The 16924-nt window shown below is 48.7% G+C and overlaps 1 protein-coding gene across 1 annotated transcript; it reads left to right on the plus strand.

The window, feature by feature from the left end:
- The first annotated feature begins 1138 nt into the window (after positions 1–1138).
- On the plus strand, positions 1139–7592 carry LOC136455177 (callose synthase 10-like). The gene is made up of 4 exons (XM_066455312.1): positions 1139–1240; positions 6802–6852; positions 6949–7131; positions 7287–7592. Exons 1-4 carry the CDS (start codon positions 1139–1141, stop codon positions 7590–7592), a joined length of 642 nt encoding a protein of 213 aa, XP_066311409.1.
- The last annotated feature ends 9332 nt before the right edge of the window (positions 7593–16924 follow it).

Genomic DNA, 16924 nt, shown 5'->3' on the forward strand with positions numbered 1-16924 from the left:
CAAAAACGGCTACCCGTCTGTGCCGTGACGTGGTGGCTCTTCTACTTAAGATCCAAAAGGTAGATGTACGTGATGGAAACTACCGTAGCTGAAAAAAAACGTGGAGGCAAAACCCGCTACCCGTCTATGCCGTGACGTGAGAGATTATAGCAAGCTCATTAACAACGAAGAAGAAATTTCACGTACAAATATATATATTTCTACTCTTATCTTTTTCTATTTGAGTAGGATCAGGATTCCTATTCAAATTACTTAAGATCGGACAGATGTTTTTGAATTCGGATCCCTAGCTATCTAGATTAGCTCGGATAGACAATTCACGTTCACGGATTTTGTTAGAGGAAGACGGATAAGAAATAGAAATAAATTTTGGCTTTTTAATATTATTATATTATTATTGTTATTAATTAATAATTATAATTATTATAGGTACGTGTATATATATAATATAATTGTTAATAAATATTAAGGTATGGACATAGATATATTAGGTATAGATAGAGAATAGACATAGAGGGTTCAAGTATTATAAAAAACAAAGAGAAAGAAATTGGGAGGTAACCGTCCGAATGGAAAAACAAATTGCGGCCTATATGGACACGAACCGGGGGGGAAAACGGAACGGAAAAAACGGACCATGAGAAAATCGAAAAGTCTGTGTCATATGGATCCGAGAAAAAAACGACGGGAGAAATTGCGCAGTAGCACATAAAGCATTGGTTGAGGAAACCATTTCAATTGAATTGCGCAGCATCAGTAAATACTATGGGTACAGAACAATAAGTAATTAGCATAATCATGCAACAATAGCTAATTAGCATAAGCACGGAACAATATCAAATTGGCAAATGCTGGAACAAATTTCAGAACAAAAATCTAAGAGCAATAAATTTAGATATATGTACCAATCCATAGTTGACAATCACCATATCACAAACATATGTAAATATCATTGGAAAAGGGAAAAGGCTAACTCGCAGCATCAAGATGCATGTTTGATGTAGCCAATTATGTATCTGACACACAGCCATGCATTTCGTTATATCTACCAGAGTATTACAAGACTATATATATGGAGGCAAGCACTCATGGCATGAGTTACAAATAAAGAAATATAGCCTTTAAAATAAAAGGTAAGATGGCAGGAACTTACCAAGGAGAAGTCACATACATCATTTTCCTCTTGGCAGCAGGCAGTGAGCCTGAACCTGAAACAACACCGCACAATCTCAATATGCAGGTAAGCAGTATGGTGCACAATAAAGGAACACATAGGAACAATTGACCAATAGTAGTACATACCACCATAGCAGACAATGTACAGCACATGTTGGCGTGGTTGCTCGCAGCCATCGAAATAAACAACCAGATCAGACAACTCCGAGTTGAAGCGAATGGGCCTGTGGTCCAGTGGTAGAGCTGTCTAGTGGGACGCTACTCACCAGGATTTTCGCACATTTTTATGGGATTTTTCCAAAATTTTAGGGTACACGCATGCGTGCGCGTTTGGTGGTATTGCGCGTTTCCTGCGCACTGAAGGCTGCGTCTCCCAATCTCTTCTTTGCGTGTGTATGGATGCATATACATTTGTATACGTGTGATGTGAGTGTGTAGTGTGTGGGTTATATGCGTCCAAGTTGTACCCAATAAAAAGACTCCGAGTTCAAGGTAGGTCCGGATTGAAAAGCAGATCAAGCTGGAGGAGGGGATACGAACCTCAGGTGGCAAGGTACTCGTGAACGGCGGTGAGGTAGACGTTGGGGAAGCCCCATGGCTAGCTGTAGAGATGAGGATGAGGAATGGGTTATGCTGCACCGGGCATGCCCACGCCCAAGCGCCATGGCCGTCCCAGCCTATCCTTTCGCACACTCCGCGGCCGGGGGAGAGGAACAGGCGATGAAGTGATCCGATCCGTGCGCGCAGCTACCAGTAGGGTCGTGCACTGCATCTGCTCGTGCCGCAGGCAGGGAAGAGGAAAGGGCAAGGAAGCAGAAGCTGCAGGGAGGCGGTGCGGTGCCTTTTTCACTTTGATTGGTGAGACCTGAGACGGGGCGGAGATTGTAACACGAGAAGAAGAGCTTGCACGTGGCCCCAGCAGGACACGTGGCTTGCACCGGTCTCCGATTCCTGGAGCGGCACGAGTCATCAAGAGATAGGCGATCAGGGGCAAAATCGCTGGGAGGCCTCCAATTTATCTGTGGTTACACCAGAGGTGAAACGAACCAGGATTTCAAAACTTGAAATATCGGCTCTCTTGACCCTCCGTGATAGTCCCAGGATACCTCAGCTATCACGAGCGTCCACTTTTCAGCTGATTACAAAGTCATGCAGCAACATAGTACAAAAATAGGAGTAAAACTAACCTAATTACAAGCTCTCTAGGCTATGATCAAACAAAACACCGAGGCTGTACTCATAGCAACGAAACTTGGCGAATCTCCAATCCACGGGCATCCTTGAGAGTAGACCGCAAACCAACTACTAATCTCAACATCACTACAAGCCAAGAAATCTGCACCCCACCAGATGTGTACAGGCCATGGTCAGCACCGATGAGTTTTAGTGAAAAAAGAAAATAAAGGGATCTGGCGATACTAATAGTTTGGCTATAGTTTGCATCCTTAGCGTATGCAGAAGTGTCATAGTAAGTAGTATAAATCTTCTCTAAAACCCAACCCATACACTCATTCTCACCATCCGCTCATCATCACATCTCACTACTCATCAGCACATCTCACCACTCATCATCCCTCACAACACCCTCATTCTCTCAGTTTAGTCGACAAGGTGGCCTCCGCGCGCCCCTCGTCTAATCGGCCTCAAGTCGTACCTTAGCGTTAGGGGGAGAAAAGCAAAGCACAAGAGAAGACTAGCGGGGTGAAACAGTTCATAGGAATGATCATGACCGAGATCGCGGCTATACGTATAGTTTTAACTCTACAGAGTGTGTAGACCTATACCCAATAGGATCACCATCATCGACAATTGCCGCGGTCTAGGCAAACAACGCTCAAGAACTAGCACATTCATCACCAGCCTGCCCCCAAATGGAGTAGCATACGGCACGGCGTATACACTTGGGATCATGACTAGGGTAGCTGAAAAATCCGTCGGCATCCTTTTCAACGTGCTCCTAGGGGATACCCCCATGCACCTCTCCTCCCATAGAACTGGCTTAGTCCGCACTAACTCAACAGAACAGGCCCCGCCCACTCAGGCCTGTGGCGTGCACGTTTAACATAGTCCTATGTCCCAGGCATCAACCCACAACAATCCTTAATTGGCCAGAGCAAGCACCTTCCACCAATTCCACATGGCCTGCCACTCACAGGTAGCCACCATCACATGCCTGCCACATCATATCCATCAGAAATAGATCTGGGGCACTCCACGCACCAAGTGCACCCCTCCAGGGTAAATCCTCTCACTCCGGCCGGTATCACCAAAGAAACGGGTCAAGGCAAGGAATATCTCCAGAACTCCTCAATCACCACCACCCACATGGGATTCAACGCTCTTGTCACGCCAACCTACCATCTACCTCATGGGAAAGCCTTACGGCAAACCCCGATCCACCAAACACATCACCAACCAACTATCACATCACATAACAAGGCATATATGTAATATGATGGAAAGTAAATGCAAGCAAGCAGGTAGGCGTTATATAAGTGCGAGCGTGAAGCTAGGTAATTAGGGTGAAGGGGTTTTCAATCAAGGCAATCAAGGCTCAGGCAATAGCATGCATCACATATACTAGCAAATGAGTAAAGTAAAGCACTAGCATTTCTACTTGCAATGCCTAATAGGTTTCTCTAAGATAAGGTGCTGCCATGACACCTGCGATGTCGAGAAAGTAGTGGTACGCATCTCCAAAAGTCCGGGCCGTCCACCATCAGGGTCCATCACCTTCGGGTGCGTCGTCAGATCCATCCGAGCTCAAGTCATTGCTACACAAAGAAAATGCCGAGAACGTCCACCAATAAGAAGCAATAAAACCATGATAAAAAACCTAACTTACTAGACTCAAGGACTGCACTAGGAGGTAGGGGAAGATGTTAGAAAGATTATGAAACTAGTTTCATAATTTTTGGAGCTAGGATGAATGTTCTATGAATTATAGAAGGTGGCAAGGTGCTCTGAAAAACAGATAAAAGAAAAAGCTAAGAGCCAAGCGGGCTCACTTGTGCTGCTGCTGGCCCATCAGCAAGGGAAAGAGAGGGCTCATGCATGGGCTGGAAGCCGAGCTGGGCTTGGCGCTACCAGCCGGCCTAGGGAAGAAAAGAGAGGGAAAGGAGAGAGGGCCCAGCGCTGGGCTTCAGAGGAGCTGCGAGCTGCTTTGCCTTTGGTCCTCGTGGTTTAGGTGGGCTCGGCCTGCTGCTGGGCTCAAACCCGGCCTTGGGCTGGCTCCAACCCAGAGCGGAGCAAGTCACCCACCAGGTGCTCGACGGAAGCCTTAGGCGGCGCCAGCGTGTCCGCGCGGTGCACGCGAACTCCACGACACGGCTTCGGGAAGGGTTGGCCGGGGTCGTGACAATTAGCATCGCCCGGACCGCAGCGTGCGGTGTGTCGAGGCAAGGCGCATTCGAGAGCACAGACCGTGGATCCGGGCAAAGAGAAGGGAGGCGGAGCTTCGGCTGGCCGCGCCCGGGGTCTCGGTGAAGCCAGGGCGAGGCAAAGGGCGGTGAGCAGAGTGGAACGCAGGTTTGTGCTAGGCCATGCAAGTCCGTGCCATGGTGACCGCGTGCCGGGCTCAGCCAGCGAAGGTGGCGATCTTGCAGAGTGTGCGGCCGGGTTAGGGGCAGCATCGTCGGCGCGGGGCAACGACGGAACCCTGGGCATGTGCCTAGGGACGCCAAAGCGGCGTGGTAACTAGGAAAGGTGAGGTCTTGGGTCTGTGCATGAGGGGAAACCAAAAGGCTCGGCCTTGACCGCGGCTTTCGGTGGCCGCAGGGGAGTCGTGCGCGTGCCCGTGCGTGTGCAGCGCGAGCGCAATGGTGGCGCTTGGGCGCGCAGTGGCCGTGGGTGGCCACTGGCACAGCGTCGCCATGCTGTCCAAACCATGGAACGTGCCGACTCGAAGGTCAGGGCACTCAAACAACCGGCAATGAACACTACGTCAAAAACGGTTCGTAGCAACCTGACAAATTTTTTTTTAGGAACGGCCAGTGATGGAGCTGTCCCTACAGTGGTATGCTCGGGATCCACGAGACCAGCCGTCCCTATAAATAGAACAGCAGGGGCGGCCGGTGATACGAGCTGCCCCTACAGATGGGTAGGATTTGTAGGGGCGGCTCACTCACTAGCCGCCCCCGATGTTGCTATTTGTAGGGGCGGCTGGTGATTGAGCCGCCCCTACAAATGCCACGACAGGAAACTTATGAGCAGCTAACCTGGGCCTGGGCCACGCCGTCCTTTCTGCCCACCCAAGAGGCGCTAGTACTTGCACGCATATAAAACAGAGGGTGCACGCTGGCTAGGGTTTGGCACCCACACTTGCCGCTGCTGGCCTCCTTCCGCAGCCGCTCGTGCCTCGGTGATCCCGCCACCGCGCCGCCGCTCCATCTGCTTATACTCCTCCCACCCACAGCGAGCGGCAGCGAGGGCAAGCGAGGGATGGCCAAGGCCAGGTCGTCGGCGAAGCAGTCGCGCGCGTAGGCGCAACAGTCAAACGGCGGCGGCGGCCACGTGCTGTCCTCCAAGCTCGCCAGGTACCTCGACCCAGAGGCCTCCTGGAACAAGGTACGCCCCGCCCCTCATTTCCCGCGCGCGCGCCAGTAGCTGCTGCCGTGCTGACTGACGCTCTCGTCTCGGCTCGGTCGGGCTGTGGCAGGATCAACTACTGGACGCGGTGCACTGGATCCGCTAGGCGGTGGGGCTCATCTGCGGCTTGCTCTGGGGAGCCGTCCCCCTCGTCGGCGCCATCTGGATCGCACTATCAGTCCCCCCTCATAACACCTCTCTCTCTCCCATCTTGTCAAGCTCAAGCCTTGCCGTGTGTAGATATGTAGCTTCACTTACGCGTACATAAGCGAAACTAAGCCCTTTTGTATATACATACACTTTGTAATTTGTTATAATTAGATTAGATAGACACCAGATCGATTTTATAGCCTTGCCGTGTGTAGATCTGTAGCTTCACTTACGCGCACATAAGCGAAACTAAGCCCTTCTTTATTTCAATTTGCTTGTCCTCATTGTATTTTAAGCTTATCTGTTGATCAAATTTAGGATCTCTGTTATCTAGTATTTTTTGGACACTGCAACTATTCTTGTTTAAATCTGTGCCTGATTACTTAATTAGCAAAGTAATGGTGAATGACTCAAAAGCAACTATTCCTGTTTTCACGTCTCATCTCTTCAATGTTGATGAAGCTGATCATCGGTAGCTTTTTCTGTTTGAGGGAAGGGAGTAGTACAGGGCATCACTTTTCCTCCATATAGGAAATTAAAAGATCTGATCGTTGTAGGAATCCTTGAACATCACCTTTTCCAGGCCCTAAAAGAATTCAACCCTGTTGATCAACAATGTGTAACACAAAACATTCTTGTATTTCTTTTATAGTGTGAAATACAATGTATGATTTTTCCTTGTTGAATGATGTTATTATACCTCATTTTTTCCAAGTAATTTTATTATGGATTTTGGTCTTGAAGTAGATATTTGTAACTTAAATGTTCAATTTAAGCAACATAAAAACATTAATAACCAACCATTTGGATGTTATATTTAGCTTAGGATCCTATCGCCATCCGAGTTTTGTTTGTTCTGTCTATCTAATGCCTTCTGTCACTGTGCAGGTTTATGGCTTCTCATGGATTGTACTCGTTGTTATGGTTCTTCTTTTCAAGGTTTATCATCTTAATTCTTTGAACATTCAAACGTTGCATGTTTTAAAATTATATATGGATGAACTCTAAGCTAAGCTTTGTCCTGTTGTCTTTCAGCTTTTTACTGCAACTCCGAAGAAGTCGATAGCCTTGCCGACTTTTGTTCGGTTTCTGCAGGGCGTCCTTGCTATTGGGATAATTGCAGGAATTGCCCTTCTTATCGTGCTCACATCGTTCACTGTTGCTGATTTATTTGCAAGTGCACTTGCTTTTATAGCAACTGGCTGGTGTGTCTTATGTGTAAGTACAACATCCTTATTTTGTTTGAGAAATACTTGCATTATATCAATCTGCTACTTAATTGAAGCGAATTTAGAATATTACAAGTGCCAAGTTAATGGCTGGTAACTTGCCTGGTGCCACATGCCTCACCAAAATTTTTCTTGTCATGACAGCTGGTCGTCGCATGGAAGAGGGTAGTGAAAGCCCTTGGGCTATGGGATTCAGTCCGTGAGATTGCAAGGATGTACGATGCAGGAATGGGCACCATCATCTTTGTGCCCATCGTCTTCTTCTCGTGGTTCCCCTTTGTGTCTACATTCCAGTCACGTTTCCTTTTCAATCAAGCGTTTAGTCGTGGCCTGGAGATCTCCCTCATCCTGGCAGTTGCCAATTCTATGATTTCCTGCAGTTGTCCTGATATATCAGCATGTCTACTAATTGGAGATTTGAGATGGATTGTATATATTCTTGTGAATTGAACTTGTAATGGTAGTTTATATAATGCTCTTGTGCTTATAAATATACTGTGGGGGCGGTTGGTACTATAGCCGCCCCTACAAATCGATTTGCAGAGGTGGGTGGTGTTATCAGCCGCCTCGGCTACAGTACCAACCGCCCCTACAAATCGATTTGTAGGGGCGGCTGGTAACCGCCCCTATAGAGGGTTTCGAGCCGCCCCTAAAAAACGTTTCCTATGTAGTGGAAGGAAAAGGGGGAGCTTGGCAGAGGAGGGCTCACTGGAGGCTCTGGGGCGGCGCGGACGGTCAGTGAAGGCTACGGTGCAGCCGTGTAGACAGATCGCGTGGCGTCGTGGAGTTGCCGCGGATAGGAAGATGGCGACGCACGGCTTAGCGCCAGGGGCCGCGCAACTCAGACCGTCGTGGCGCGCTCGTCAACTACGTCCTGGCACGGGAATAGGAGGCAAAAGCTATGCGGTGGCTAGATAGGAAGGAAACCGGCGGGGACATGGAAAAAGTCAGGCTTTTGGGTCGCGAGCTCACCGGCGGGGTGTCGACGATGCGTCCACGCCACTCATCGGCGTCGCGGCGAAGCAGCAGGGCGAACAAGGTGAGGTGCAGTGGGCTCGAGGAAGGGGTGACTCGGTGCCATGCGATTTGGCAACGAGGCCACCGTGGCTCATGGTCGAACGCGGTGGAACCGGTGGTCGTCCCGGTGGCGAGGCGCCTCACCACGGGGCCGTGATGTCGAGGCTGCGTCACGACGTCTCCATGCCAGTCTCTCTCTCTCTCTCTCTCTCTCTCTCTCTCGGATTTGGTGGCGTGCGAGGGAGAAGAAGGCGAGGCCGAGGGATCAAAGGGAGGCCTTGAGGCGGTGGGCTGGGGAAGGATGGCGAGGCCAGGGATTTGGCCTAGGGTTTTATAGCTAGGCGACTAGGGTTCCGCAGGTGGGAAGCGTCCATGGAACGATGGCGATCCTCGACGCCGCGTTGAGGGGTACGTGGCGATCATCCGACGTTCGATTTCGGGAAACCTCGTGAAGGGGCATCGGGGCTCCATAGCACGGTCAAGGTTCAGTGCTCACCAGCTCGTGGTGGGGTCTGCTGCCGTGGGCGCGGGTGGCAACCGAGGCGGGGTGGTTGGTTCGTTCAGGGCTCCAGTGTCGACGGGAAGTAGCGGCAAGGAGACGGAAAAGCAGCGAGGGAGAGGCAACGGAAAGAGAAATGGAGGTAGCCAGAGGCGAGTGGGGTCTTCGGTTGATAGGCGAACGGCGTCGCTGGCGGGTGGGGCCCGAAAACGGAAGCTCCCGTACAGGAGCATGCACGGGTGGGGTTGTATGTTGAATCCGGGTGCGGCTCGAATTCAACCAAGGTTTTAATTTTTCCTAAAAAACATTTTATTTGCAAATACCTCTTGTCATGTTGTTGACTTGGCCTGGCCAATTTCATGGCAAGTAGTGCGTTGTAAAAGTTTTGAAGCTCGAATTTTAAATTTTGGGAGGGAAGGGAAAATATTTGACTTAAGTTTGACCTAACATTTACATGCAACACACATTCAAGCAAGAATTTTAAAAAGTTAGGATTTTTCTATTACACAGAATCATGGGATGTTACAGGCGTGCTCCGCTGCGCCCGCACTAGTCCAAGCCTGAGTTTATATTATTTTTTAGCATCTTAACGATCTCAAATGCAAAAACATAAAACCAAATCCTATAGAGAGCTGCAACTTTTATATATAAGTATCTCCATTCGGTACCATATAAGCGAGATAAGATTTTTTTCAAGGTGACAACCGCTGAAAATTTATTTAACTTTTTTAGCATCTTAACGACCTCAAATAAAAAAACTTAAAACTACAAAGTTGTAGATTCCATCGAGAGCTACAACTTTCATATAGAAAGCATCTCCATTTGACATCATATAAAAAAGATATGTTTTTTTCAAGGCGACAAGCGATTGTACGCAATTAATATACTGCTAAAACATTATTTAATTTTTTGAGCATCTTAATGACCTTAAATGAAAAAACAAAAAGCTATAAAGTTGTAGATCCCATCAAGAGCTACAATTTTCATATTGAAAATATCTCCATTTGACATCATATAAAAAAGATATGATTTTTCCAAGTCAATGAGTGATTGTACGCGATTAATATGCAGTTAAAACTTTGTTTAATTGTTTTGAGCATCTTAGCGACCTCAAATGAAAAACCTTAAAACTACAAAGTTGTAGATCTAGTCAAGGGCTACAATTTTTATATAAACATCATCCTTATGAAAGGTCGTATGAAAGAGAAATAATCTTTCTAAGTTGCGCATTGCCGCGCCAGTCTGGTTTACTCACTGCTACAGTGCTGCCGCGCCAACGGGAGTGGCACGGCAAGGTTTTCCACGTAGAAATGGTTGTCCACCGTGGCAGATCATGCCGCGCCGATACATGTGGCACGGCGCCGTGTTTTGGCGTGGCGAAATGGGTTAGATTTAAAAATAAAAAGCAACTGTGATAGATTTGGAATTTGTTTTTGAAAAGGGTTAAAAATAAAAAAATTCGTGGCCTCAAGGAAAGTGGTCCACGCCACCACGGTGATGTTCCGTGACTTTTCTGTGCCACATGCTGCCTTTCCTTGTTTCTACTTTTTTAATTTCCTCATGATGATGTAACTCTGCTTTTCCTTATGAACATAAAGATAAATATAATAAATAAGGTATTACGGGTTTGGTAACTTTGATCCTTACTTAATAAATATAAATATTTCTATTACTAAATAATTTATTGATTTTAATTAGGAGTAAATTATTATTCTTATGACATGAATTAGCCAATGGCTTAACTAATCAAATCGTAAACTGCAATCTTGAGCAGTTTGTCATCCAATCTAATCAAAACAAATGTTTATCTAAGTTGCCCGCACATACCAATGCAAATCCTCTAAGCTGTCCGCATATACCGGTGCAACTTTCGATAAGGCTTGGTATATGGAAATCGAGATACGACGATAATTAACCCCAACCAACTTTAATTAGATATAAAAAGTACAAGTTTTTATGGATCCTTAAAAGAAGTCACGAAACTTGATATTTTTAATTAACACATGGGTTGTATGAAAACTAAAGTTATGATACACTTGGGAGTAAATATTTTGTGCAACCACCCGCAACATCAAAAATAGCACCAATACAAATTAAGCTGCCGCGGGCACTGTAGTTGTGCAACAAGATGAAACGAATAGGTCTAATGTTTGATAGATTTTTCTCTCTCGTTGCAGCGCACGGGCATATTTGCTAGTAACTACAAAGGATCATCTTGAAAAAAAGCATAGCACATCCTTAGTAATTCCCTTTATATGTCCATGTCCATAGTAATCTCCTCTATATGTCCATCATCCATCCTCGGTATTTTTTGGCAGTTACTACTGAAATAACACTTTATCGCCTTATTGTCATCCTAAATAGCATAATAAATGAAATCAAGAAATCTCACCTAATCAGCTGATGGAGCCAAATGTGAGGTTATCAATGAAACAGACTTTCTTCATCAATAATCATAAGCTTCAGGTAAATACTACCACCACTGCAGCGAAACAATATTACAGTATAATTTTTCTCTTTCTGCATCCATGTAAAGGCAACATGAATGACGAAGGTGTTCTCCATATGGCAAGAGGCTTAAATCTGATAGCCTTAACTTGCTTGGTGGTGACTGCATGGAAAGAAAAGTAGATCGAAGCCTAATTACGAAACTGCTGAACTGGAGGGAATATTAACATTTAGAAATCTGAACCTGTGTTGGTATTTAAGGTTAGGCACATACAGATACAGCCGTGAAATATTGGGCTCTATAGAGTTAGCGAAAGGAAATTTTATTTCAAGTCTGGCTAACATCTGCTACCCTGTAAATGCAAAGATGAAACAATACTTAAACTATAATATATTGTGTGCATACCTTGACATATATACTTTGGGATATCTCCCAACACCTCGACGCTCGGGACCAAGGAACCATCCCCGTGGTAGATGGTAGGGGTAGCCGCCGATTGTGCCGCCGCGGCAGGAGGAGGCAAAAGAGGCGACGAACCAGAGGACGGCGCTCTAATTTCCTGAACGTATCTGCTGAAAGAGGACATGCTTCGGTGTGGAGGAGATGAGGGCATGAGACGGCCTGACGTAGGTACTGTAACAACCCAAAAATCCACACACCAAAAATCCCAACTATAAATTTTTTTTTTCAAAATCTCATGTGATGATGAGTGACATTTGTAGGAGCTAACCCTAAGTGTTGCATTAGTCGTAATCTAACTAAACCTACATGACTTGCACAAGTATCTCACATCATCACCTTGAATTTGTTTTACCACATAACATACATCAAGTTGCATTATATTCAACGTGGTGATTTGGATTTTATTTGGGTTTATGTGTTGATCAATAAAAGCTAACAAATATTTGTTTATAAATAAATGTACTAACATGGGATTAATATCCCAACATATACTATGACCAATGATTATCACCATGGGACAATATACCAAAGGAGAAATATGCCACTTTGATTTATATACATGAAAGAAGTGTAACAAAATAGAAAAAGAATAAGAAAAAGAGAAAGGAAAGAAGAGGGAGCAGTAGCAGCCCAGGCCTGCTCGGCCTTGCGAACCAGCCCGCCTGCCCTTCCCACTCGCGCACCAGCCGCTGACGAGCCAGACCCGCCCGTCAGCCGTCACGCACCGCACGCCGCCACATCAGGACAAGCTGACAAACGGGCCCCCTCTGTCAGCCGCCTAGCTACAGCGTCGTCGTCTTCCCCACGCTCTGTCCACCACGCGACCGAGAGCCGACTGCGGAGCAGGCGTGGGCCCAGGGTCACGCACATCGCATGACCCTGTCCCCCACCTTAGCGCCGCGCCCACGCAACTGCCCCGCGCCCGTAAGCCGTCGGTTGTGCCGCACACATCACCACCGCCCGATCGCCGTCCGCCGTTGGAGCCCTTGGAGCTCGGCTATAAAAGCCAACGTCCGTGAGCCCTAACCCTCAGCCCGTTCGCCACCGCCACTGGTGGCACAGCACCACACAGCGTCAAGCCGAGAGAGAGGGAGGAGGGAGAAGCAAGGAGGAGAAGGAAGCCACTGCAGGGAGGAGCTCGCTGGAGCCCGGAGCGCCGCCCCGATCGGCTACAGCGATGTAGCTGCTCGGCACAGCACTGCATCGCCTCATCACGGCCTCGCCTCGCCACCGCACCGCCATCCTACCGCCACGAACCCTACGGTGAGCCATCTTGCTGAGACCACCTCCCTAGCCAAATGGAACGTGCACCGCCATGATCGAAACCTTGCTGAAGCTTTGAGCTCTGGCCTAGCCCAACTGGTTAGCTAGGGAGACTGCCACGACCATGCTTGCCGAGACCCAGGACGCGCCGTGCGCGCTGCCATCAGCCAAAAGGAGGACCCCAGCCATGACGTTGTACATCGGAGCAGGAGCGCACATGCACGGGCACGCTCACCATGGCCGAGAGCACAACCATGGCGAGACCACCGTGTCTTCTACGTCGCGGTAAAGGCGACATTGACACCCCAACTGGCTCCGCCATGACAAGAGTCACACCGCGCTCACCTTAGCCGAGGAAGAAGCCCACCGGAGCCCTGCGTTGCCGCACCGCACCTCATCGGAGCGCCACCGCCCCTGTTTTACCCCCACCACCATGGCCAGAGCCACTGGGAGCACCAGGAGCTCCTTCAACACGCCCACCATGGCCGTAGAAGCATCGTGGAGCTCACATGCTCCTCGAACTGGGCTCTCGCTACCACTGCAGCCCTATCCATGCACGTCGACGAACCCACGCTGCCGTTCACCGCGGCCAGAGTCCTAGGCAGCCTTAGCCGTCGCCCCGACCCCACCATCATAGTCGCCATGGCATGGGGAAGCTATTGCCTACCCTAATCGGACGCTATCGCCGTCGCGGGGGCTCGCCGATGACCTCACCGCCGGCAGGAGCCCCGTCGGGGAAGAGCAGGGGATTTCCCCCTCGTCGACCACGACCACGTCGACCACATCCCGAGCAGCTTCGCCGAGCTCCGACCATGACCATGTTGACCACGTCCCAAGCAGCTCCGCCGAGCTCCGACCACGACCACGTCGACCACATCCCGAGCAGCTTCGCCGAGCTTCGACCACGACCACGTCGACCACGTCCCGAGCAGCTTCGCCGAGCTCCGACCACGACCACGTCGACCACGTCCTGAGCAGCTTCGCCGAGCTCCGACCACGACCACATCGACCACGTCCCGAGCAGGTCCGCCGAGCTCCGACCACGACCACGTCGTGCACGTGAACCAAACCCTGGGAAGGAGTAAGTGGACCAAGTCCTTCATAGACCGGCTCTGCGGTCTATGGACCAACGCAGGCGGGTTCACCATGAACCGCGCCTCACCTGCGCCCGTGGACCACGGCCCGTTAGTGGACCAGTAAGACAACGTGGCCGCACCAGCACGCGCCACGTGGTGAGCCAAGCCTGGCCCAAATCCAGGCCCAACCAGCCCAGTCGAGGCCCGGCCTGTATTGACCATTGACCGGTCAACGTTGACCGTTGACCGGGGCCACCTGTCAGTGACTGTGATCCGTTGACCGTTGACTTAGACCGGACCCACATGTCAGTGACCCAAGAGCCCTGGTCCAACCTGTTAGTAGCTGATGACATAGATGACGTCATGCTGACGTCATGATGACGTCAGCGAGACCCCACCTATCAGTACCATAGCCGAGACGATGACATCATGCTGACGTCAGCATGCCACGTGGACCAACAGGAGCATGACACGTGTTAGCACGATATTAATTCAGCCTTTTCCCATTTTCAGAAATGATTGAAACTTCGGAAATTCATAACTAATTCATACGAACTCAGAAAAATACGAAACCAGGACCAAAATTCATCTAAAATCGAACTTTACGCAATGAACCCATGTTTGAGTGCATTTGACTCTTTTGAATTTTTATTGCTTCTTTGTGCTATTCTATAGACGTCGCTAACGCGACTATAATTCGATCGTATGCAGACTCGGAGGAGAACCAGTCAGACGAGGATCGTGAGTACCATGAGGAGTACGGAGACGACTACACTAAAGGTGCCACATCCCACCCAATCTCGTAGCACCTATTACGCATGGCTAATATAGAACTGTTATTGCTTTACTTTATTGTTATACTCACTAAGATAGGACTTACATGGTAGTATGCTTATTTGATGGCCTTTACCTTGACACAACCTTACCCTGCTTACCCTGCTATTAGGCTAGACACACGCTTGCTGCTATATTTCATTACTTATTTACGCTTGTACTACATTGATGCGTGGTGGAAACTGGTGTTATCTGGAATGTGGGGAGAGTGCTGCGTGTGTGCCTTAGGTGCGTGGAGGGTGAGGGTTGTGTCGACCAAGTTGGAGTATACGACGAGCCTAGGAAAAGTCTTGCCGTGGGGTGCTACCTGGGCACCCCTGGAATGGATACCTATGGTGGATAAATGGTATATGAGGTGGCCCTGGGTGTGAACCTGTGATGGGCGGAGCCCAGGGTGAAGGTGCTGTGGTGGCACGGAAAATGGAAACCCTGATGAAGACATTCTGGCTTGGTCATCCCTAAGGACTTACTAGTACTCAGATTCACCGGAAAGCCTTACGTACCACTCGCCCTATATGGTGCGGGACGACCGGACTACTTGGTAGGATATTGCCACTACTACTAGGTTGATAGCGGACAGTGTAAGGAGGTACGGGGCGCGGAGGATTCCCCCCACACCCTTCCGAGACTTCATGGAGACCTTGTGAACCCGGCTCATGACTCACAGTTTCAGCCACCCAACACTAGACTTGGGGTGAACCAGGGCTGAATGGTAGGGTGGCAGTATCCTAGGCTAGCAAGCGGCCAGAATAAGCCCAGTTGACGATGGTCAGCAAGGAAGGCGGATCTTGTGGTTATGTAAAACCTCTGCAGAGTGTATGGTTGATCGATCGATACATGTGCCGACTTGTCGGCTATGGACCTCTCCTGAGTTTCGCTTGTCGACTGAGCGATGGTATGGTGATGGTAGTATATCGATCCCAGGATTGAAACCTGGCTCTGGACGGAAACAGGGTGGAATGGGTGTGGGAATGGTGTTAAAATTTGACCAACTATTATTATATACTTAATATGCTAAAACATAGGAAACCCCAGCCTTATAGGTTCCTTTTGATTATATCTCACTTGCATTCAATTTCGACAAAGCAATGCCCATAGGGTGGGAGTGGCCAGTACAAATCGTACTGATAAATTTTGGCACACAGGTTCTGCTGAGGAGTATAGCTCCGAGGAGTTTGACGGTTGAGGGATTCGCTCCTACGCTCGAGTTTGGCGATCTTATCTTCAAGCTGTTCTGAATGAATGCTACTTTGATTCCGTCAATGCGGCGATGTAATAATTTATGAAATTCCGCACCCTATGTACTCTGATATTATCGTTGTAGAGATGTGGTATTCGACTGAAAATTTGAGTAATATGATCTACAACGGTCTTATTATACTTTGACGCTGTGGATTTCCCTTCGTGGAAATCAGGTCGTTTCAGGTACGGAACATATCGACGATGCGGCTGCGAGCGGAGCCGCGAAGGCCACGGAGGGGCCGGGGCCTAGGACGGAGGACTGGTGAGCACTTGCCAGCGCGGCAGGGTCGTTTAGGACTGGGGACTGGGGACACGAATGCTGAACCGGCTGAGGCCGTAGATAACCAATGTGTTGACCGGCACGGAGCAGTCATAATCGCCACGTGCAACGTAGGCACAGGCCAATTACACTTGGATGGCCTGGCGGTGCTTCAATTTATTCACGGTTGAAGCTCTACTAATAATTATATCTTATTCCATTATTAAAAAAAAGATTATTCCAAATGAGCTCCATTGCAATCATAAACATCCCCTTCGGCTGCACTTGCTGGTATTCCAAATGAGCTCCATTGCAATCATAAACACCCCGTTCGGATTCACTTGCCGGTCCAGGGCCATATTGCCATGGGAGACGCCGGATAAAAAATGTGCTGCGACGACATGTCCATAGCAGCGTCACCGATTCACCCGTCCGTTGGTTGGCCGTCCTTGCGACATGTCCAAGGCCGTACGTCTCAGAACTTATAGCTTCTTCCATCGATTCGTCACGTACTACTAGATACATCTTTATAAGCTACCGCATTCGCCAAGCTATAAGAAGGCGCGAAGCATGCTCTTTGCGACACCAAGCCATCCAAGCAATAAAGTATATATAGCTCGAGCCAATTCTTCTACACAAAATCTATCTGCTGCTTGCACGGTTGAAGCGGCAGCACTCGCA

The sequence above is a fragment of the Miscanthus floridulus genome, chromosome 5 (assembly GCF_019320115.1).
Source record: "Miscanthus floridulus cultivar M001 chromosome 5, ASM1932011v1, whole genome shotgun sequence".
NCBI classification, from domain to species: domain Eukaryota; kingdom Viridiplantae; phylum Streptophyta; class Magnoliopsida; order Poales; family Poaceae; genus Miscanthus; species Miscanthus floridulus.